Source organism: Notolabrus celidotus, chromosome 11 (genome assembly GCF_009762535.1).
Source record: "Notolabrus celidotus isolate fNotCel1 chromosome 11, fNotCel1.pri, whole genome shotgun sequence".
Lineage (NCBI taxonomy): Eukaryota > Metazoa > Chordata > Actinopteri > Labriformes > Labridae > Notolabrus > Notolabrus celidotus.
Genome location: NC_048282.1, coordinates 24,869,913 through 24,893,619, shown reverse-complemented (window position 1 = coordinate 24,893,619; position 23,707 = coordinate 24,869,913). Strand labels below are relative to the sequence as shown.

Below are 23,707 nucleotides of genomic sequence, written 5' to 3'. Positions count from 1 at the left end.
GGGATCATACTGCCTCTATTGAACTTTTCTCTCTTACACTTCACAACTACTTTTACAAATTGATTCACGATGTACAGTAGCTTTCAGTGGCTCCATGACTGATCCCCAGAGGTTTTGTTTTTTATTTCTTTATTCATGACTGTACAGAACTTTGTCAACCTTATGGTGACAACTCCTAAGATATAAAACCACTTTGTATAGTTCAACTAAAAGAGTAGAGGAGCTGGGGCAGATCTAGAAAAGTGGCAAGGGGTGGCTTCTCGAAATCTGATTGGCCGCTTCAAGTGCCACCCCATAATCCTAAACTATGATTGTCAATTTACCTTGTCCTCTGTTTAAATTGAATGTTTAGACTATGTTGTGCCTTTTATTTCAACATAGCACATGTCCATTTGTCAGGTTCCTGTTACCTCTGCTATTTAAAGGTGCTATAAATACACAGATCACTATTATAACTTCATATTGTGACTTTGGACATTTTTGAGTCCTTAAAACAGTGGTTCTCAAAGTGGGGTCCTGGGACCCCTGGGGGTCTGCGAACCATAGCTTGGAGGTCTGTGAAATAATTAGAATACAATTCTAATAAATTATAAAATTGTGCTGAGTCATTACAAAACAGCATATACACCATTTTTATGATGCCATTTAGTGGCTCGAAGGGATATGTGAGTCTTGATAGTATTAATTTTCTGAAAGCGTTTAAGATCAATTACTTGAAAAGTATAAATGCTGTCATGTTGAGTCCACAAGGAATGAAATGACCCTCTGTTTTCAAGTATACAAGTGGTATTTACTTGATTCAAGTTGAAGTGTTATCTGTTTATCACTATGGAACAGGTCTGAAGTATTTAGATTGATAAGTTTTACAATACAAATAGTTCCAAGGGCAACTAAGAGTGCAAATAGTAGTAAGCATGTGCTTAATCTGTGTTACAATTATGAGGGGGTCCTTGGACAATTTTCTCACCTGTAAGGAGTCCCTGGCTCCAAAAAGTTTGAGAACCCCTGCCTTAAAGAATCAAGATGAGAAGATTTATATGTTGCCACTTTGTTGTTTCTCTGGAAATTGAAAAGTATTAACACAGGTATATAACATGCTTTTGATACTTTAATGTTATTTGTTTAAGTAGAGTTATAAAAGACTTATCGTGAGCACATCACTCAGCCTTTTCACAATGGAGTCATGACGAACCCAAATCCTATCTGGCTATTTTCTGCTAACAAGCTTACCAAGTTTTACTGAATTAGCTATTGGCAATTGTTCAGCCTCCTTATAGTAACCTCATCCTGATGGGAAGCAGGGGAAATCATGCAAGTTTTAGTATACATCACCTCCGTTTCAGTCTTCTCCATCCTCAGTTTAAGTGAATCAGTTTCTCTGCATTCATAGATTTTATTTTGTTGTATTTTTTATTTTTGTAGCTGTGCAGTGAGTCAGCCTGCTGTTATTTGTATTCTTCACAGCTTGCCGAGCACGACTGCAATATTAAACTCACTGAGACAAGATTGCAAAACTTACAGTTGTACGTTAAGTTTTGCAGGATCTTTGAACCAAGAGTTCAAGATTTATTTCCATGATAGTCCTAAAGGAGCTTCCGCTGTGGAGGCGCTATTTGTTAATAAGCGGTCCCCCCCTCACCTGTAGCTCATCCTTCGACTCTCTTTCTTCTTAATGTTCTTCCTCCGTCTCTCCAGGGGGGGCGAGAGAGGATGGGAGATAGGGAGTCGAACATCTGTGTGTGTTCTCAGTAAGTGGGAGTGGGGAGTGTCGGGCGCGGTAGTTTAACATTCCAGGAATCCGTCCATGGTCGAGCCTCATGGTTGTGTGATTCTGTCCGTTGTGCAGAGGAGGGCGATGAATGGCTAACCCACTGCATAACTCTGGAGACATTCCCCAAAATGCTGCCCACACATGCTCATATTCATACACACACATTATCCAGAGTAACCTGCACTTTATACTTTGATTCATTATAGGAGAAACAGATGCACTCTCTGCTGCAGCTAATGGTGATATTAATGTAGCAGAAAAAGCTCTGAGTGAATAGTTATGGAGTGCTAAAGGGTTTGTATGAAATTTAAAATTCCTCATCCAGCGGGCCTTAACATGTTGCTGGTAAACATCTTCCACGGTCCATGTAGTCGTCCTTTTACCCTGCGTGTACAAAAAGTCTTCTCTTGAGCTGCAAGATGGCTCCTCTCCAAAACAATCTCCCTCCACGCTACACTGGATCCTCGAGCCCTCTTCCTTATATGCATTTTACCCGCTCACACAAGTACATGCACACACTCACACAAAACACACACACGCTGCCATCCTCTGCGCACGCATGTGGGTGGAAGGAGAAGGAGAGCAGAGGAGCGAAAGAAAAAGAGAGAAAGAGAGAAGAGAAGCCCTAACCCTTTCCCCTCGGCTGGTGGAAAGTGAAACTTCAGAGTTTTTCTTCCTCCCCCTCTCCGTAGTGTTTGATAGCGTAGCACTGGCAGCCTCTGTGTGCCCCCCTGCCCACTCTCTCCCGCTGTGTTCTGGTGGCCAGCTGCTAGCAGACTTGCAGTTGTACGTGAGTGGGTGGGTGAGACTCGTTTCCTGTGCTCCTCAGGGCTCCGCTCCAACAACTACTGCAGCACACTCCGGCCAGGGGCCACGGGGGCCACTATTCATAACAAACAGGGGGCTGGCTCCTCTCCTCCTCCTCTTCCTCTTCTTCCTCCTCATCTTCCACCATCAACACCACCACCACTACTACCGCCATCATCTTCATCCTCATCTTCAACATCAGCATACTGCCCACCCACTCCACCCACGCCACTGCACCCCTCTGAGCCTCGGCCCCTGGAGGCCCCCGGTCTGCGGGCTGGGGCGACCCCACTGCGCTCAGAAGGTTTGGACATGGAAGTGGAAGAAGCCCCAGAGGGCCCTGAGCCCTCCACCTTGCCTGAGGTAAGCGAACATAGAGCCTGGCTCTTCTCCAGGGCGGAGGCTGTTCTCTGGGTACCGCTCCACCAGTCAGATAAAAGTTTGTAAGAATGAGTGGAGTTAGAAACCAGGGGGCAGCTTCTCCCTGCTTCTGCACACACACACACACACACACACACTCACGCACACAAAAGCTTACATAGAGGGGGGTTGAGCTGATAGAGAACAGAAAGTAACTAACACAGTCGTTGAGCTATGAGACTTATGAGCAGGGGCGTAAACAGGTGGTTACCTGGTGTGGCACGGCCCCTTCTGATTGACCACCCACAGTGCCACTCCATAACTATCATGACAGACTATGATCAGCCCTGTCAGAGGCAGGATTTAGTTTTGTATTTGCACTCTTTCGGCACCTTGGCTTTTGTAGACGCATCTACTTGCGTCCATTGAAGAATTTGTCATGCTCCGTTTATTCGTTAGCACTTTTTTAAGCTAATTATTAAAAATAAATAAACTCTGGACAGTATTGAATTGACTGTCTGGTAACTTCACATATAGAGGTTAAAGTAGATGTGATAGGTGGAGACCAAAATAGTAAACAAGGCTATTCCATCATGTGTTCGTTAGAGCCCCAGTTTGGCCACCCCACTCTAAAATAGAAAACTCTGGACACGCCCCTGCTTATGAGGAGATTTCTTACTGTGAAAGTCTTTATATTCACATAAACATCCTCGCTCAACCCCGCTCTGTATCTCATTCACCATGAGGAATCTAACTTTTTTTTCCAGATGAAACACTGCTTTCTTTTGTCCGTCTTTTCTCTACGTTTTGTTTTGCTTTCTGTCCCTTTCAGATTTTCCAATTCTTCAGCCTTCTGTCCCTTTTAGTGTAATCTTTTTTAATATAGCTGGACCCCATTCACCGTTAGAGCCAGGAATCTTTGCTCAGCATTAGCGCTGATGTAGTTTGTAGTGGTTACATTAGAGATGACACATCCAGTCACAATGGCGGTGTGTCTCAGAGATGGCAGATAACAGCCAAGGTGCTGAGATGAGACTGAGTAGAATCAATACAAGTAGACAATGAGAGGTTTGCTCTCGCAGCCCAGGAAATTGTTTGTTCTGCTGTGTGTGTGTGTGTGTGTGTGTGTGTGTGTGTGTGTGTGTGTGTGTGTGTGTGTGTGTGTGTGTGTGTGTGTGTGTGTGAGAGAGAGAGGAAGAGAGAGGAAGAGAGAGAGAGAGAGAGTGTGGGCGTGTGTGTGAGTATGGCAGTATGAGCATGAGTTTCGTGCCAGTCAGTGTGTGTATGATTGTGTGTGTGCGTGTGAGCATTTAGGAGCAGCATTTGATTTCAGCGGACCTGCCTCCCAACAAGCCTCCCTATCTCTACGGACAAGCCATCTGTTTGCCCAGTGCATGGTGTTCTGTTCTTTGAGAGAAGGAGGAGGAGGAGGAAGAGGAGGAGGAGGAGGAGGAGGAGGAGGAGGAGGTGTGGAGTGTAAGGACAGAGGAAATGGGTGGGGGTGAAGGAATCGCAGGAACATGGAGTAGATAGATAAGTTTAGATGGGATGTAGATGAGATGAAGAGAGGGGACAGGTGTTTGAGTGTGTGATTATCAGGCAGATGACAATATCAGTACTGTAGCTGAAGCTAATCGCTCATTCTGTTTCATAGGACAGCTTTAGCATCCAGGACGTGTCTGCTTTTACAACTCTTCTTTTCTCTCCTTGCTTTTTAATCTTTCAAATGTATCTGTGTCTTAAAACCATTTTGATCTGTGCTTTTTCTTTTTTCCATGTTTCAATGTGTTTCTTTCTCTGTTTTCCCCTCATGTGTGAATAAAGGTTGTCTTCACAGCTTGTTTCACCTGCCTGCCACCTGCATGCCCAGACAACATTCCATACAGAGTGTAGAAATGTACGTGTGTGACATAACGGGATGTTTTGTTTCTTACAGGAAGGCGTGAAAGATAAAGAAAATATGAAAGAAAGCAGCACAGGTATGGCTTTAAAGGTTAGGATTTACAAGTATGTCACATCTTTATAACTTAAAGAATGTTTTGAAGCATTTGAAGCTTATCTGTTTTTCCTCCTTGTTGCCCTCTCAGCCTTGGAGGGTGACCAATCTCCTATAGAGAAGGATCAGATGGGCGTAGAGAGCTGCGCTGGGGGCATCACAGTGCCTGCGTCAGTGTCCATGGCTGGCAGAAGGTCTAAAGGGCTAATGGTGCTGGGTGATGAGAAAAGAATCCTGCCAGAGTCCGCTGCCTGGCCCTCTCAGGGGTTCGCATGCTCCCTGTGCAAACGGCTGTTTAGCAGCCTGCAGCATCTCAGGGAACATGAATACCGTCACACCATGTCTCTCATGGCCTTGTCCCTGGACTGGCAAAGCATGCAGGGCCCCCACCATCAATCCAGCCAGACCCTCCATCAGCCACAATCTCAGCCCCTCCACCTGCACCAGTCTCTCTACCGCCCATCAGCGTCCGAGCCGGCCCCCGCCCGCTACCTCTGCTCCCAGTGCCCCGCCAGTTTCACCCTCAAATCCAACGCCGACCGCCACGAGAAGACCATCCACTTCAAGAAGAAGCTGATGCAGTGTGTGTACTGTCTGAAGCACTTCAGAGACCGCACAGACCTGCACAGGCACCTGTCCTCTGTGCACTCCAAAGAGAGAGGACACACCTGCCCGGCCTGTGCCAAGGCTTTTAGCACCCAGAAGAACCTGGCCACGCATGTTAAAGTGTGCTGCCAGATGGGGTCAGGGTCAGGAGGCATGCTGGGAGGAAGCACCGGGATGGAAATGTATCAGGGCGGGGGGGTTATTGATTCACTGTGGAGGCTCTCTCAAGAGATGAAAGTTGATAATCTCAGTATCAATGTGGAAAACTAAGACTTGAGTCTGCAGGCTTGTGTGCACACATTAATACCCATCAGTTTGCAGCATCTCCTCACATGTGTGGTGCGCTCGCTCATGCCAAAAAAAGAAGCTCTGTGGTGTCATTGCACTGAGGAAGGAGGAATTGCTCTTAAGAGTAAATGTCTCTCGATATGATTATAAATAGTTATGGATTCTTTTTGTTTTACCAGTTGTCAAATTTTATGTCATTATATTATTTTTTAACAGGTGATTTAATATGACTTGACAGCTGACATGTCAACAATGCACTACTGCTATGCAAAGCTGCTTTTTGAAAGAACTGTTGTTTTTAGGTCTGTTTTCGTGTGTAGTTTGAGTGTGCATTTTGTGACACTCCAACAGGTGAATTACTTAGTGTTTCGGTGCCGGCTGGGTGGTGAGACGGGCGGTCGTCTCTCTGCCTCCCAGACCTAAACCACTCGTCTGGTTTACTGCCGCCATGCAGTCACCAGCCTGACTAAAACTCCTCTCTCCTTTTTAGGCAGAGAGATCTTTATCTTTGTGTCCAGCCCTGCATTACCAAAGACACAAAGACTTTCAGCAACAGTCCCTGTCTGCCAGGCTTTAAATACGCAACCACACCCCCTGCAGGAAGATTGTGGAAGTGCAGCATTAGAGCAGAATAAAAACCCATATCTGATTATTCCTCCTGCAAGTTTCAGCGCAAAAATTAGCCTAAAACTTCAACAGAAACACTTCACCTACTTTTCTTTCAGGCACACCAATAAAAAAAACCTCCCTGCACACATGGAATCTACTTCACAGTCATTTCATCTTTTTTCAGATCAGTACAGATGGAGGGGATGTACCAAATGAGACAAAGCAAGCAAAACAATAGAGCAGTAGCAGCTCAGATGGGGGTTGGGTGGTGTCATTTTATCCCCCCTTCTCTCTCTGTGTCCATCTCCTCTGTCCCAGATCTGTAAGTCTTGTAGTGGCTGAGTGTGGCTGGTGCTGGACAGTAATTGGTCCTTCATGGCTCCGGCCCTTCTTAACCCCTGACCTTTCCTGTGAAGAGGAAGTTTGGGCCGAGGGGGGCGGATGCGCTTTAAACTAGCCGAGCTTAGTGATGTCACTGCTGCAGGCGGATAATAATGTGGTTGTGAGTGCAGGGTGGAAAATGGGGGAATCAAGTGGGAGAATTCAGGAGAGGAGTAAGGGAAATAGTGAAGACAGATAACATGGAGGCAGTGAGCCGGAATATTTTTGAATCAGATGAAATCTGGCTTCATTATCATCACTGATGCAAATTTACACCAATTTCTGCCTAAAGAAGAATCTCATTTGAGTTTACATCAGGCCTACTCTGCAGCTTGAAACCCAAGATGTATACTCAGTAAAGCCCAGAAATAAAGATTCATATTGTATAACCCATATTTTGAAACATCCACGTGTTTCTCTCTATTTTGCCACGTTCGATCAAACATATGGAACTCAAAATTTCTAGGTGCTCATTGAAAGCAGAACTGGTGTCTTTTGGGAACATTTCCCCCCTTGCTGTTGTGTGTATACCCAGGGAAATCCCAAATGCCAAATCCTCTCTAATATAAAATCCCATATCTCAGGTAGCACACTGAGTCCTGTCCAGCAGCTGAAAGAGAGACTTGCAGGCTCAGAGGAGTCAGAAACTCATGAGGAACTCAGCAAAGACACCCGTGGAGAGGGGTTAATCAAACAATGTATGGCTGTTTGAGGATATTTTTTCAGTTGTTGTGAATATTTAAAGATGTGTCAGTCTAGAATATGGTGTTTCTCATTGAAAACAAAAACATGTACTGTACACAGATATATACTTTTTCTTAAAAGAATGAAAATCTGCTTGTAGTTTTGATGCTCGAATTAAAACGTGACAGAAAATCTGAAACTTCTCTGTAGTGTTCGTCTTTTGTTGCAGGCACCTGTCTTCACATAATCACATAACTCCTTTTTTCTGTCTTTGCATATGAAACATGTGATTAAGATGCTTTAATTTGTTGTGCACTTGATGCGTGCTTGCATGTTTTTGTGAGTGTTTATTCAGTGCAGAAGTCGCTCTGCAGATGGAGGTAATTATACTGTATCATTTTTAGCTTATAACCCTTAAACGTGTGTGTTTGGATCCTTTCCTTCAAGAACAGTCGATGTGTTGGTGTGTGTGTGTGTGTGTGTGCTGTAGTGTGTGTTGTACTTGTATCCTTATAAATCCAGCCCTGATCTTTCATGGTCACATACTGTATGCTCTCACTGTTCAGTTTCCCCTCACAGACACAAACATCACGCACACACAATCTGTTTACTTGGATGCCCTTCACCTGGCTTAAGCACCATTTAAGTCTAGACCTTGAGATAATTGGCTTAACAGACCTTTACACAAGATTGGAACATGGTATTGAAATTATTTGTTTATTATTTGTGTTTTTCTGTCCCTCTAAAGCTTCCCTGAGTGTGAGTGTGATTTTTATTTCCCAACCCTCAGCCTCTTGTCGTCGTCTGTGTTTGTCTCTCTGTCTGTGTTTTTGTCATCCAGCAGAGACCTTCTAGAGTAAACCAAGGCAGACTGACTGTTGTGTCGTGTTTATAGTATCTCTTTGCCTTTATTGCTTTAGTATGGAGGAAGAGCTGTTGCCAGGGCAACTGTAGCTTTGACTGGGATTGGGGTGGCCATGGGAATTGGTGGTACATTTCTAGACCATGCTGCTAATTAAATGTAATAACTGAAAAGTGACGTCTTGGTTTATTTAATCCAGACCCATTCAACTACTCATTTTCTTCTTATGTTGTTGCTCCTATTTTGTTTTGTTTTGTAGTGTCTTGTAAGTCCGTACGGGCTAGACACCTTTTGCAGTGCATGACACGATGATTGATAAAATAAACTAAACATTCAACTCTAATCTTTTTTTCTCTTCTTTTTCTCTCTCCCTCCTCTCCGTCTCTACAGTGAATGACTTCACGGTGATCCGGAAAAAGTTCAAGTGCCCCTACTGCAGTTTCTCTGCTATGCACCAGTGCATCCTAAAGAGGCACATGCGCTCCCACACCGGCGAGAGGCCCTACCCCTGTGAAATCTGTGGCAAGAAGTTCACCAGAAGGGAGCACATGAAGAGGCACACACTGGTGAGTGCAGCACAGTCACCAGTAGGGGGCAGTAAGTGACACCGTAAAAGCATAGACTGTTTGAATAATGGACGTAGCTACCATGACGTTCCCCACTGCTTTGTTGAACTGCCTGTTTAAGACCTCAGTCCAGTGTTTTTCTGCCACAGTGTTGGTTTCCTGGATTTGGACAAGAGGACGGATGGAATGTACTTTATTTATCCCCTTGCTTAGCTCCAAGTGTACTTCATTAGTTTGCAAATAATAAGCTGACTCCCAGAATGAGATTCTGTTTGAGGCTAGCTGACCGGATTTGTTAGACTTTAGATTATTATGAGAGCTTGTTGGCAGGTAAACCACCAAACAAGGTTACTTAAAAATAACCGCTCCTCTCCAGGCCTTAAATATCTCAACGGGGATAAGCCATGAAAAAGCAATGAACAAGCTAATACATCTAGGTATGGTGAGTACAGAAAGCAATATCTGCGTTAGTTCTTACAGATAAATAACACAACGCTAGATTTTCACTCAACAAAAAAAGCTAGTCCACAAACTTGAGGACTGAGGGCCAACTGCATAAAACATTTCATGACTTCAAATCAATTCACTGAGCACCAAAGGTATTTCATCAAGCACAAAAATGTTTCATAAAACACAAAAACATGCCAAAATTCAGAAGTATTTCATGCAATAACAAAATGTAGGAAGGTTTTTGTACTTGATGAACATTTTTCAGCCTTCAGTTTACTTTTTTTTTTGTAGTCATGAAATGTTCGTGCTGCCGAACTTCAGGGCCACAGACTTTCTGGATCTGTTTGTCCAATAAGTGAAGCGCACAACAAGTTACAGTGTTTGTCTGATATTCACATAAAACAAATACAAAAGGCAGAAAACACAGGCAGCAATCAGCTAAGGATACATCCAGCTAGCATCACCTAAAGGCTGGTTTATACTTCTGCGTCTCCCCTACACAGCAGGGGCTGACGCCGACATGAGCACCACATACTTGTGCGTCGATGTGTCCGTGTCGCCAGCAATTCTCAGCCGAAACGCTTGAGGGCAGTGTGGTCTCTCTGATAGCCGGTCGCCTGCTTCCGGCCCCGCTACGATCTCTGTTTACTTTTCCACAGCGATTCAGAGCGTGTTATGTTAATCTATAGCTGATACATGTTGCTGTTTATCATACAGACATGATTACATGAAGAATAGAGAGGAGGAGATGAAATACATGCGGAAGTGATATGAATGCGGGAAACACAATGCCGCCAACCCAACCAATCACAGGGCTTGCGTTCCGTGTCGGTCAAGTCAGTCATGTCCTTATTTGGGCAAAAACTCGTAATCTTAATATCTTCTGAACTGTCGCGTTAGAAAAAAATTCACCCTCCGTACAGTGTGTGCCGATAGAGAAATTAGCTACGTAGGGCCAAGCGTTTTTTTGAACCAGGCTGTAAACATGTTTATTAATGCTGCAATCGTCTTTTTTGGTGTCTATGTGGTTTCCGATGTTTCTGCAGCCAGCCTCAAGGGGATTCTCGATGAATAGCAGTTTATAACACTTCCACATGGGCTTCATGTTTTGAGACCGGAGGTTGCTGCTTAAACTTAACAAAATTTTTGGGCCACCGTCAAGTGACCAGTAGAGGAACTGCAGTTTTTGGCACTTCTGTACTGGCTTAATGTCTCAGCCCTCAAGGTTGCAGCAGTCCAAAGTGTAAATGTAGTCTAAAGAGATGTTTTCTGTCCAACAGGTCCACAGCAAAGACAAGAAGTACGTGTGCAAAGTGTGCAGCCGTGTCTTCATGTCAGCAGCCAGTGTGGGAATCAAACACGGCTCACGGCGTCACGGCGTCTGTGCCGACTGCTCTGGCCGGGGCATGGCTGCCCTGCTGGACCACAATGGGGAGACAGGAGGCGACATCTCCCCAGAGGAGGAGCTGTATCCCGGCGACCGTTTCCACGATGACCAGGCAGAATGCGACGGTGATGGCGAGGGGGAGGAGGAGATGATGGTGGAGGGGGACGGGGAGATGATGGGCGAGGGAGAAGAGGAGGGAGGAGGAGGAGAAGGGAAGTGGAAGGACTCAGGGATGGGGGCTGAGGCACACAGAGCACTGGACAATGAGAAGGAGGAGAGCGACTCCTCGGCACAGGAAGGGGAGCAGCAGAACGGGAGCGAGAGGGACTTCGCCTGGATCTCCTAGAATCTTCCGGGTTCCTGTTAGCGGCTCCTTCGACCAATCTCTGAAGATCTGTCATGATCTTTTGGGCAGAACCCCTCTGCTCTCTTTACCCATTCGTCCCAGCGTGGGCAGGCCTTCCTTTGAACGGAAACGCTGTAGGGTGATGCGCGACAATGATCTCATACACACGCAAAATACACACGCACACAGACACACACACTTAGGCCATTCTCAACACTGCCTGCCATAGTTGAAGAAGAAGAAACGGTGAAGAGATGGCTTGAGTGCAAGGCTTTTTCCGCTTACCTCCTTTACTTCTGATGCAGTGTTTTGTGTTTTTTTTTCTCGAGGGTTCAGGCCAGAGTCCAGTAGTTTTCTACTCTGTCACAACAGGAATCAACGAGGACGCTGCCAAGGACGTTAAGACTGCAACTTTGTATGTTTGCCATCACAATCACCATGGAAACCAAGGATCACTGACGGTGTAGGGAAATAGCCAGAAAGGGAAGGGAAGGCTTGGGGGAAAAAAAAAAGTCTCTCTGTGAGTAAAGGGGGAGTCTAAAATCTATTGCAATGCTTCGTGTGTCAGAGGAGCAGGCAGCCCGACGGCACATTGTTGATGCAGAGTCCTACTGCCACAGACTTGCACTTTAACGACAACTGACTCGTATCAAAGCCCTGAACCCATGGTTTACATTTTTGATCTGATCTTTGCTTACCTAAAACAACTCGGTGACCGCACCTACCTTTAAGGATATACTTTATGTCCTCTTGACTGTTATCACGATATAGAAATCACTGAATCTTTGTGCAGATTGCTGTTTATAGAGCCTATGCCTTTCAGTGGGGTCCTTAATCTTTTCTTCACTTAAGTTTACCACACGGTTTCTATAAATCCATTCCAACTATATTGAACTAATGTACATACAGTTTTGGGGGATTTGTTGGGAGAGGTGTGTGTGAGACAGAGAGAGATTGAAAGAGATGTTTGACGGTGTACAGACAACTTTTAAATCTCTTTGTTTGTACACAAAGTGGACTTAAATTTTTGCGTCCATGTTTGGGAAAAATCAACACAAGCACACATTTAATCCACATGACCTACACTTTAACTCTCTCCGTCTCTCTCTGCGTCTCTGGTGCAGTTTCTTGTGATGATCGGACCTAAGGAGGATCAGCCTTTTATTTTTTGAAAATATCTGTTTTCTTTTTTTTTTTTTTCTCCTGTTTCTTTTCTTCTCGGTCAGTCATGTAACTTTGTCAAGTCCAGAATATGCAGACTCTTTCTACGGTTTATCTTTCTTTTGGTGGCGTATTTTCTCTCTGGCTTTGTAAGGTTAAAAGAAGAGGATCAAAATTGTGCTTGAACTTTGTAGAGTGTAATATTAATTTTGTTTTGTTTTAACAGCTATTTATTATATAAAAAAGTTTGTGGATGCCTTTTTGTAGGGTAATTCCCTCTTTCTTTCTATTCGTGTGTGTGTGTGTGTGTGTGTGTGTGTCTGCGTGTGTGTACGTGTGTGTGTACGTGTGTATGTGTGTGTATGGACAGGTTGAATGTTTGTATGTCTGAGCGTCCATTCTCCCAAAAAAAAATTATATATTGATTTCTTCAGATTATTTCCTTGTTTTTGGCGATGTTATTGACAATTCAAGTGAGGCAGATGACATGTCTTATTATTATTATGAGTATCAGAACTATGGTTACTGTTGTTGATGTTCCTATTATTATTAATTATTATTAAGTGCTGGATGCTAAGCTTTATTGTGTGTTCTTTTTTGATATTTTATATCTTGTATAAGAAAAAAAAGCTTTTATACTTTGCCTTGTTGTGGACAGCAAGCCATGGGGCTTTTATCAACCTTTTATTGTGCCAGTTTACGCTTTCTCTGTCGTATTTTTTTTTCTTCGAAGGGGAACTTCACTGTCAAACCTCTCTGTTAAATATTGATTGAAACATATATTCCTTCCGCACATGCTTTTTTTTTTTTTTTTTGCATCACTATGGAACCAAAAACAATCTAGTACCTTGTATACATGAAGTGCTTTTGTTTCACAGTCTGTGTGCAGGTGGTTTTTGGATTTATTGCCGTGGTTAACCAGTTTTGTTGTTGGGTAGTTTTACTTTTTTGAACCTGTCACTATTTGTCACAGTTATTAAAAAAAAGTGCACATGTTATAGTGTTGTGAATATGAAGGGCTGTATGAAAGGACCGGCTACATATAGAAGACAGCTTCTTCCATTTTTTTCTCGTTTTGAACTGTGTCACGCCTCGCATGAAACACAATCAAGCAGAAATGCAGCACGCAGATTAAACTTCAGCTCTTAGGATTTGAGTCTACATGCTGTGTTTCTAGCTGCCGGTGCTTTACTGGCTAGACCCTCGATCATTTCCACTGTGGGAAAGTGAGCACTGCAGCAGTTAACTCTGGGAAACATTTCGTTGCAAGTGCTGGTTGCACTCATCAGCTGCCATGGACTGCAATTCCCATCATCCCCTAATGAGAAACTCTCAGTACAATCTGGTTCTTTCATTTCTGGCAAATGTCTTTATTTTATTTGTATTATTTATTCTGTTTTTGTTGACCCATTAATCAAATAGTTGTAATTTTTAGGGTAAAAAAAAAAGAAGAAAGACAATGGGGTAGGTTTTTTTAATGAATGTCAAAGGTGGGTGTGGAAGGAGCCCAGGATCGGTGACAAATCTCTGTCCTGTGGTGCTGTTTGAAACCACTGAGAGACATGTGAATGAATGTGTGACTCCCCGGCCCTGCGCTCTTCTCACGACCTGTACTGTATGTCTTTTTCCTCATAACCGGGTTGTAACTTCAGGAAATAAAACGTCCGCCATCAACCCCTCAATATGTGCCTCAATGACATTTCACCTTGTGTGCTTGTGAGTGTGTAAGTATGTGTCGGCGGATAGAGATTTTACTTTCAAAAGAAAAAAAGAAAGATCAGATTAGAGGTGCAAAAAGTTTTTTTTGAGGATAAAACTTCAAAAAGAGACACACCATGACGGCGTCTCAATTCTCCTTCCCACCGTGTGTTCGATGACCTTTTGTGCCCTGATTCTGTGGTCTTAACTGCATGCCTGTGCTCATTTTGTCATACCAAAGCGACGTCTTCGGCATCTGCACACAACTGTCTCATTCCACACGATGCAAAACTGAAACTGTTTTCTCTCTTGCAGATGAATATGGGTATTCTTAGACGTGTACAAATTGCAATCCTCATTTAGCCTGTATAGCTTGATTCACACGTGCAAATCATGAAGCCATAGATATGGGTATGTCTATATTATACTATATTTCAAAATTGGCGCTTTTTACTTTAGATTTTGTTCTTCTACTAAGAGTGATGTGTGTATACCTTCATATATATGAATTTATATGACTATTATATATTATTTATTTCTCTCAAGTTTCGGAGGGGCTTTGATTTGTAAAAGGTCGCACTTGAAGCTTGAGCTTTGTTTATTTTCATTGGGAATATTGTTCAATATGATACTGACTTTATATTGATGATTATCATAAACCTGTGTTTGTAACAAAAATGTGTTAAATAATCAAAAAAAAAAAGCTGTCCTGTTTTTACACCTGTTTCGTTTTGGGCAGATTTAAGTGCTCTTGTGCAGATTATTATTATTTTTTTTGGTTGATAGTAATGATCACAAAACCATTTTTACAGCCAACCATGAGCCTCCTGTTTTTGATGTTGGGGCGGGCCCGGCGGCCATGCAAGCCTCTTTCTAACTTCATGTTTAGTGGAAGAATTAGCTTGACTTTTATTTGCATAAACCAATCAGTCTCAATAAATTTTGAAATTGCTGCTGTAAAGAAGTGACCAACCTGTTTGCTGTGCCTTTCTTTTTTCTTTCTTTCTTTCTTTCTTTCTTTTTGACTGTGTTCTTTTTTTAATTTTTCTTAATTTTAGAATTCACCAATCAGTGTATAAACATGTAGTCAATACAGACATACTAACAAGTACAAACATTACAAAACATGGAAGGACATATTTATACACTTGTGAAGAGAGAGAAAACAGAAGAGAAGAGAGGGGGGAAAAAGGAAAACAAAACAAAACCAAAACAAGAAAAAATTAAATTTAATTAAATTAAAAATAAAAAAAAAACACAAAAAGAAAACAAAAAGGGAGAACAAAAAAGAAAGAAAGATAATAATAATATTAACAATCAATAAGAGTAGTAATGTGGCAATACATTATAGTAAGAGTAATCAATAAGTTAAATAACTAAGACCACAGGGGAAGGAAGAAAAAAAAAGAAATAATAAAAACTCAGTTGAAAAAAAAAGGGATAGAAAAGAAAAGAGATTGAGAAGCAAAAACAAGAGTAAATACATAGAGGGTGGAGTCTGTTTGGGTGCATTTCAGGAAATTCTTGCAGAATGGGTTTGGTGTTATAAAGTTTGGTGCTGTGCCTTTCTTAATCTGATGCCATTCAATACCTGATGCTGTCCACAAGGGGGCAGAACAGACAAGTTGGAGAAAATTGACACAAAGGAATGAGTCCTGTTCATTGATCGGGCACTTCCTTCTGTAAAGGATTGTCCATTATGAACATCCTGCACTCATTCATCCACTGGGATCCTTTTTTGATTTTTTATACAGAAGGTAAATTAAGACACTGATCGCCGTCCTCTTCTTCCATTCAGGTTTATTTTCTTTCCATCACATTACATCACATAGATCACATTATCAGCATCATACATGGTCATCCATCTTTTTTCGAGCACTAGTTATAGGCTTGACATTCACACAAATACTCCTTGAGTGCACCACTCCTCGCAAAGTGCTTCCTCTCTGTGCGTGGGACTGCTGATGAAGAGCAGAGGCAGAGCCCACACACAGGAGAAATCTTGCCCTCCAGTGAAGACCCAAGGCTGACGTCATGTTTCCTTCAAAGCGCATTCTACTCTGTCTGGCTGTGTGTGTCTGATTCTCTTTCTGTGTGTGTGTGTGTGTGTGTATGTGTGTGTGTGTGTGTGTGTGTGTGTGAGTGTGTGTGTGTGTGTGTGTGTGTGTGTGTGTGAGAGAGAGAGAGGCTGTGACAAGCGTATTCTTTAACTTTTTAGAGGACAACAAACATCAGCCTTGGGTTATCAGATTCTGAAAGGGGAAATCTAACACATTAAACCCTTCAGTGTTTTATCTCCTATAACAAAAAAAAAATAGGAACAAGGGGAGGGAAAAATGAGCGATGCTAGACATGCAAAACAACCTCAAACAATACCAGACAATCAATCAATCAATCAATGAGAAAAAACAAGCAAAAGTCAGTTTTCACAGCAGCCAGGGTATGGCTCAGTAAAAACAGATCAAGGAGAAATAAAAGGTCACCAAATAAGAGATGTGACAGACAGAAGGTAAAAGCCGGGACAAACAATAAAGCACAGAAGGGAAGAAGAAGAAGAAGCGGAGGACTGAGTGGAGCTGCCTTTGCAATGCATTACATTACATTTGATTTGGAAGGAGATCTATTGGCTTTGCTGCTGCTGGTTTACACACAAATGAAAACTGACATTCAAGAAAGCAGCACATACATTTTGACATGTGGAAAAAAAAATATATATATGAAGGCTTTTTTTGATGCACATTTCAAGGGTTTACTTTAGCTTAATATACTGGGTAAAGGCTTGGGTGGGACCACAGTAAAGCTGAAGAGCACGAGAAGAGGAGAAGGGACAAAGTGATCCGAGAAGGATCACTGCAGAGAGAAACAGGAAGGACATATCTATTAGGAAACAAGTGAAGGACACTAAAAAAAAAGCGTGCTGTCTGTTGGAATGTGTGGGGCAGGATAAAAGATTCCCACAAGGTTAATATTTCATCATGACCGAGAAGGTCAAAGGTTATCCTGCCTAACAACAACTAAACGTCACAACCACAAACGACAACCAAACATGGTGAGACAAATATGACTATTTGGCAGGGAGAAGGACAAACATAAAGAGTGTGAGCGAGAAGCCCGGGTGTCACCAAAAAGCTCAAGTTAGTTGTGTTCCATTATAAAGCATCTCATTGCACAGAGTATAAGATAGTAAAGCAATACTGCATGGTTGTGTTATTTGATATAACTTAGCAGTGTGGCGACAGCTGTCTGTGGGTGTTAAAAAAGATTTGGATATCGAAATCATTACAGATTCACCACACGCGGTACAAACTAGCCGGCAAACAAAACATCAACAACAACAACAACAACAAAAAGATGTTTCTTTCTGTGGGTTTTACATTCAACAGGTTTTTGTTTTCTCCCCTTTGCCTCTAAGCTACAATGTACACTGAATATTTACGTGTTATGATCACTATAGCTTCTCAATTGACTTTTTTTTTTAAAGAAAGAAAATACTCCAAGCAACTATTATGTAAAAAAAAATCATATAACAAGATACAACAAAGAAAAACAACAATATATGAGAAAAAAAAAGCCTCACGGTTCTCTTTATGTTGCATATGTACAAGAAAGCCCTGAAACTGCAAATCCATCTACATCGTCACTGCGCGTCATGTGTCTGCTTCCCATCGACTGTAATAAACCTCCACAGATTTCCCTGCACAGCCATCCATCCACACTCAGCTTCAATCTCCATCTCCCATCTTCAAGGTAAAAGTTGATCTACTTTTTTTTTAGAAATCCACCAATTAAGATCTCGTATCTAAAAATCTGTGCACAGGAGCAGCTCTGTACCCTCAGTTCTTCCTGGCCGTAATGACATCACAGCTGCACTTATTGAGTCAAGCTTCTGATGGTGCAGCTTGGGTCTTGATAGTCACTGGGCCAGTTTTAGTGCAACTTGAAAAAAAGGTGGAAAAGCAGTCGGCAAACGCAGAGTAAGTAGCGTTTGCCTCTGACCCTGCTGGTGGAATCTAAAAGTGCTTAAACGCTGAAGATGGAGAGAGATTCGATAGGCTGCGTGCAACACTTTTAAAACGACCAAATTAGATATAACAAAAATGCAAAGTGGTATCCAGCACTAATAACAAGTATCTACACAGTTACTACATCAGCTCAGTAAAATGTTGATAAGCAGGAACCTGTTTGTGTTTAAGTGGATAAAGCACAAAGAAGAGATTGATTTATGGGTAAAAAGTGAGTACTGTGAAAACTTCAGATAATAAAACAGTGTAAAAGCATCCGTTACGATAATGTGTAGCCAGTAACCAATGACTATAAAAAGATGGATGAAATGACAGCTCCCTAAAAGTGAAGCCAAAACATTTGGATGGCTGCATACATAATAAAAACAGCCCCCTCCATGTGAGCGTGTGGGAGACACATGTCAAATAAATCTTACTCAAACCTGGTTTCAGTAATTTTATTCAATTCTTATCATGATGTTTTATGATCAAGTTTATCTGAGGAGGGGCGCTGGTGGCCTAGTGGTTTAAGCGCCCCATGTACAGAGGCTATAGTCCTCGTCGCAGGGGTCGCCGGTTTGATTCCCGGCCGGTCGACCATCTCCTGCATGTCTTTCCCCGCTCTCTACTCCCCACATTTCCTGTCTCTCTTCAGCTGTCCCATCAAATAAAGGCAAAAAGGCCAAAAAACCTAACTTTAAAAAATAATTTATCTGAGGAGTTTAGTTTTGATTAGTCATTCAATGCTATGCTATTCAACAGGGTATACCGACATGACTGACACCCTTTTGCTCTGGCTTTGTGTAACAGATAAGCTAACAAGAGGAAGAACAAAGACACAGACTGTCTCATGTCTCATCAGCATCACCTGTCAGCTCATGTCACAGTATTTTGGCTTCACTTTTGTACAGCGAGGGGAGGTTGGAGACGCGTCGTCCATCTTTATATACAGTCATCTCTACTAACTGAGGCTGGTGTTTTCCCCATCACTGACAGAAGGTAAGTGCTGTGTCCGACTATCTTAGTACCACACTACTTCTCAGTACCACACCTGGGAAACAGCTGGCACCACAACATTAAGTACAATACATCTGAAACAGAAAGCAAGCTGTCATGAGCTGTCGAGATCACTTGCTAACGATGGGGGGACCCCCGGAGGTACAAAACCTCTATCCCTGACACCCCATTTATTCCAATCAGGCAGTGACGACACCCCTTGAAAATAACAGAAATTTCCGCTCACTTCAAAATTTGTGTATATAAAACGTCCATGTATAAAACACATCTTTGTGCAGTGCAACGTAGTGCAAATTTTGTTTAGGTCAGTACACCTTTTCCTTTTTCTGTTCATTTCATTGGCACTTTGTGAAGTCTCTGACCGGAGAAGTCCTCTCACACAAGAGAGAGGGACCTAGCTTATCTGGGATGCTGCTGGGGTAAACCACTTACAGGCAGGATCATTCATAAATGTATTTTTAACAAAGCTGAATGAGATATTTGTACTGGTAACATGTGCTTTACATTTTAAAACAATTGACTTTAAGCCACCAATTAATACTCAGGCATGTGGAAAAGTGATATCTGCCGCCAGCAGACAGCATAAGTGACCCTGTGGCGACGAAGGACAGCACAGGTGTTTCTATGGTGACAGAGGTCTGAGAGCGCACTGTACCTCAGTTAAAGAGTCAGTCTGCTTATATAGGAGGGAAAAGGCACTGTGTGTGTGTGTGTGTGTGTGTGGGTGTGTGTGTGTGTGTGGTCACATGTGTCAGGTCAGTGTCAGGAGAGCTAAAGAAAGCAGAGGACACACAGTAGAACCTACATCCCGAAGCTCTAAACAAACTGCACAGGGATGAGACTCGTCAAAAAATATACATCTACTGTCATGACTCGCAGAGCAGAGCAGAGAAACACCTGTTCAGTTTCTTTTTGATGTGGGGACTTTCTTCTTGTTCACATAAAGGGTCTTAGTGTGGCAGGTGTCACTGCAGCGAATTTGGGGATTTCGGGCGACGTGTTCAAATAAATTGACTTTTCTAGAGTGACTGGGAAGCAGGATATAACCCAGAAAAGATAGCTTATTTCTTCAGATACATTATGTTTATCCAAATGTTACAACTGAGTGGACTCGGAGGAAATTCACAAAAACTCTTCTTGGGGTATCAAAGTACAGGAGCTGCCTGGAGTAGTTCTATTTTGGGACTACTGATTTGTAATTTTGTGTTATGATCGCAATTAAGATCATGTAATCAAGTTTTCGAGTTTAAGGCTGTTACTTTAAAATAAAACCTAACAGACGTATTTAAAAAAAAAAACACCTAAAGCTTCTAAAAGTAAATCTTCCTTTAAATGCTTGGAAACAATCTGTTTGCATTGTCATCTTATACAAATTTTAAAAAAGGTTGGGTGCTATTTTCTCTGTTTTTCATATGCCAATATTATGATTTCTAGAAGAAACATACTAAAAGGGGACGTAGTAAAACATACAATTTCGAAGTATCTAAAATTCTACTACCTATATCTCATCTAAAGAATTGAACAGATGGCCTGTCATTTGATAAAACAGACCTCTAAAGTCTAAACTCCACTTTGGTAAAACATTTTTAACTTCACAGACTTTTTTTAGATTCTCACAATCACTCTAAAGGTCAGACCGAGCGTTAATAATTCTTCTGGACTTGACACAACCTCCTTTATAAAATACATTAAAGACGTTTTGGTTCCTGTGAAGTGAGATCTGGTATCTTAAATGTCGTAATGCTGGTTTGTGATTGAGTAACCTCTCCGTTTTCAGCTGCAAGAAATGAATCAAAATGCCTGACTTATGATCAGGTACTGATTGGTGAGTTAAAATCTCACAGAAGTTGTTAATCGGACTGTGTGTTAAAGTTTCAAAGGGCTGTATCATTCATTGGGGTAAACAATCTCTTTGAACACATCAGCTGTCAAGGGAGAAAAACAGAGCCGGGACTCACCTAAATAACAATGACAACCACAAAGCAAGAAAAACAATATTAAATTCTGTAATTCTGCTGATTGCACAGTGCAACTGCTAGTTGCTTCAGCATGTCACTGCTGAAAATAAAGTCTATGTAAGAAATACATCTCCGCTCTCTCAGACACACGCTGTGGTTACAGTGATTCTCTAAAAGATGACTTATTTCTTCAAGGTGCATATCTTTAGGGTACAAGTAAGAAGAAGAAGAGAGGGAAATATATCTTGTACATTGTATTTGTCTCTCAAAAATATTTTAAAAAGCCGGAAAGGGGGGGGGGGGGGGGGGGGGGGCTTTTTGTACCACTTGGTTTGAGGGTTTGTGCATGTTTTCAATGTTACATGAAGTATAGCTGGCTGTGTTGAGTTTGATTTTTGAACAGGTAGGGATCAGTGTGTACTTAGACATACTGTCCGTATCCAGGAAGGCTGCAGAAGAAAGTGATGCTAATGTAATGGTTTTGACTGTTGGTTGAAGGTGAACAGGCGTGAAGCCTTTGGTAAGTTTGAAGTCCCTTAAACAGTGACAAAAAACAGATATGCTACAGAGTTCTTACCGAGCAAATCTGGTGTTAACCCTTGAACTTCTAAAGAGTCATGATCCACCCCATAAACAGCAGATTACATGATGATCCTATAATGAACAGAGTATACCAAAAAGCTTATCTGTAGTCCTTAGACAAAGCCTTGAGATTAGGCCGTGAAAAATGGCAAGTGAAAAACAAAAAATCAAATCAGTATCCATGTTCTTTTTTTTTTTCAGTCTTAGAAAAAGTCACCTGCGTAAAAGTCATTTTTTCTTGCTGATTTTCTTTTTGTTTCTTTTTACCGACCAGTTTTATTTTTTCTTTGTGTTTGGAAAAGGAAAACAGAGAAGGCGGAACCCATGCTGGGCTATAGGGAGCAGCAGTGAGAGCTCCACGGTGATGAAATCTCCTCTGTGGAAGAGTCCACCTCGCCGTCGGGAGGAGCTCATCTTTGCGGACGCGGGAAAGGGATAGGATTAGTCGGTGAATCTCTGACAGGCTTTTTTCCAGCGACAGGCTGTGCACCACATGTCTCTCTTCTCCATGCCGTACACCTTTCGGCACTTCTTCGCCTCCCCACGGGGTTTCCTTGGTAACAGCAGATGTGACAGCATAAGGACACGCACACACAGACATCCAGACGCCCACATGGGCATAAAATCACATATATGTGCAGCAACGCTCAGAGGCAGATAAATGGGTTTTTTTTATGAGGCAGGATCGGGGTCACAAGAACAGAATTTCCTCATAACAAATCGATATAAACGTAATGTCAACAAAGACGTGTTCTTTAAGAGGAAGGATTATTTAACCCAACTGCAGTGCTCCTTTAATGGGATCTGATACCAGGCGTGATCTGACATCAGACGTGAACTGATATCAGACGTGATCTGACATCAGACATGATCTGACATCAGACGTGATCTGACATCAGACGTGATCTGATATCAGCCGTGATCTGACATCAGACGTGAACTGGCATCAGACGTGATCTGATATCAGGCGTGAACTGATATCAGACGTGATCTGACATCAGACATGATCTGACATCAGACATGATCTGACATCAGACGTGATCTGATATTAGGCATGAACTGATATCAGACGTGATCTGACATCAGACGTGATCTGATATCAGGCGTGATCTGACATCAGACGTGATCTGATATCAGACGTGATCTGATATCAGACGTGATCTGACATCAGAAGTGATCTCACATCAGACGTGATCTGATTCAGGGTTCTCGGGTTCTAGATGAGAGATTTAAAAATGTGTCCCTGTGGCTTGTTCCTGCAGGTCCTTTTCAAACTTCAATGTAAGCACTTCATATATTTAATATTCATCCCCAATCAATTTATTTACAACCATCAAAAGTAGTTTTGGATTTGAAATATTTACGCTCTCTGGGTTTATTCATTCAGTTTGAAAATGTACCCGACCTGCATCATTCTGAAATTAAATGCTGATAAAATTTTATAAATATATAAATCATTTTCAAAAACATGTCAGTCACTGAATATGAAGCAAAAACAACAAACTCGCAAAGATGGAAAAAAAATCTGCACTATAATTACAGTATTTGATGGCCTGTCATTACAGCAGATTTAACAAATGACTACTTCAGAACAGCAACTAAAAATTATTCTGAATATTCATTCAAAGCAAGTTGTAAAAGTTGCCCCCTGAGCCCAAAGTCACGTCTGGAAATAAAATATTTTGTCTGACAAATAAAAATAGTGATTAAGTGTTTTCATATTAACACAAAATAGGGGCAAATTCTAGGATTTTAAAAGCTTATTTCCTCTCGAAGAATAAGAAATAGTGCTTACAATTCAGAGCAGTAAATGTCTGTAATTCATCATGAAAGCTTCTAACACAACAAACTCCCGAAGGGAAAGCAGCTTGTTTTAGTGGCAGAGTAAAGATCTAATGTTTAATCCCTAGCCAGACCGACATATTGAATCATGAAACATAACTGGAACAAGAGCAGGCCCACCTCCCTGATTGGACCAGAATAATTGGACACTTTTATTACAGCATACCTTGTTCCTAGTGCGGATTTAGGGGCCTGTGTTGTTACCGCATGGCTCTTGTTGACAGTGGTGTGCATGCCTGCCGCTGGCTGTCTCTTCTCCCCGATGCAGACTGTCCGCACATGAGTCACAGGGCCCTAAAAAAAAATGTGATGACATCATAAGTGATTGTGGAATT

General features: G+C 42.1%; 2 protein-coding genes across 5 annotated transcripts in view; one reads left to right on the top strand and one right to left on the bottom strand.

The window, feature by feature from the left end:
* Positions 1-14,940, top strand: part of zbtb46 (zinc finger and BTB domain containing 46) — a 72,304-nt gene extending 57,364 nt beyond the window's left edge. For 2 of the 3 annotated variants that reach the window (XM_034695880.1, XM_034695881.1), the window contains exons 5-6: positions 8,755-8,930; positions 10,661-14,940. In XM_034695880.1, the coding sequence (XP_034551771.1) occupies positions 8,755-8,930; positions 10,661-11,113 (629 nt within the window). In that variant the 3' untranslated portion in view covers positions 11,114-14,940. Of the gene's footprint in view, positions 1-2,600; positions 2,942-4,874; positions 4,918-5,025; positions 7,702-8,754; positions 8,931-10,660 lie in introns of those variants that run through there. The other variant, XM_034695879.1, reaches the window with a different exon arrangement.
* An 815-nt stretch (positions 14,941-15,755) lies between these two features.
* Positions 15,756-23,707, bottom strand: part of si:rp71-79p20.2 (zinc finger protein 704) — a 55,370-nt gene continuing 47,418 nt past the window's right edge. For both annotated transcript variants that reach the window (XM_034696333.1, XM_034696334.1), the window contains 2 exons: positions 23,539-23,666; positions 15,756-22,083 (listed from right to left, as the gene is read on the bottom strand). In XM_034696333.1, the coding sequence (XP_034552224.1) occupies positions 21,972-22,083; positions 23,539-23,666 (240 nt within the window). In that variant the 3' untranslated portion in view covers positions 15,756-21,971. The remainder of the gene's footprint in view (positions 22,084-23,538; positions 23,667-23,707) is intronic.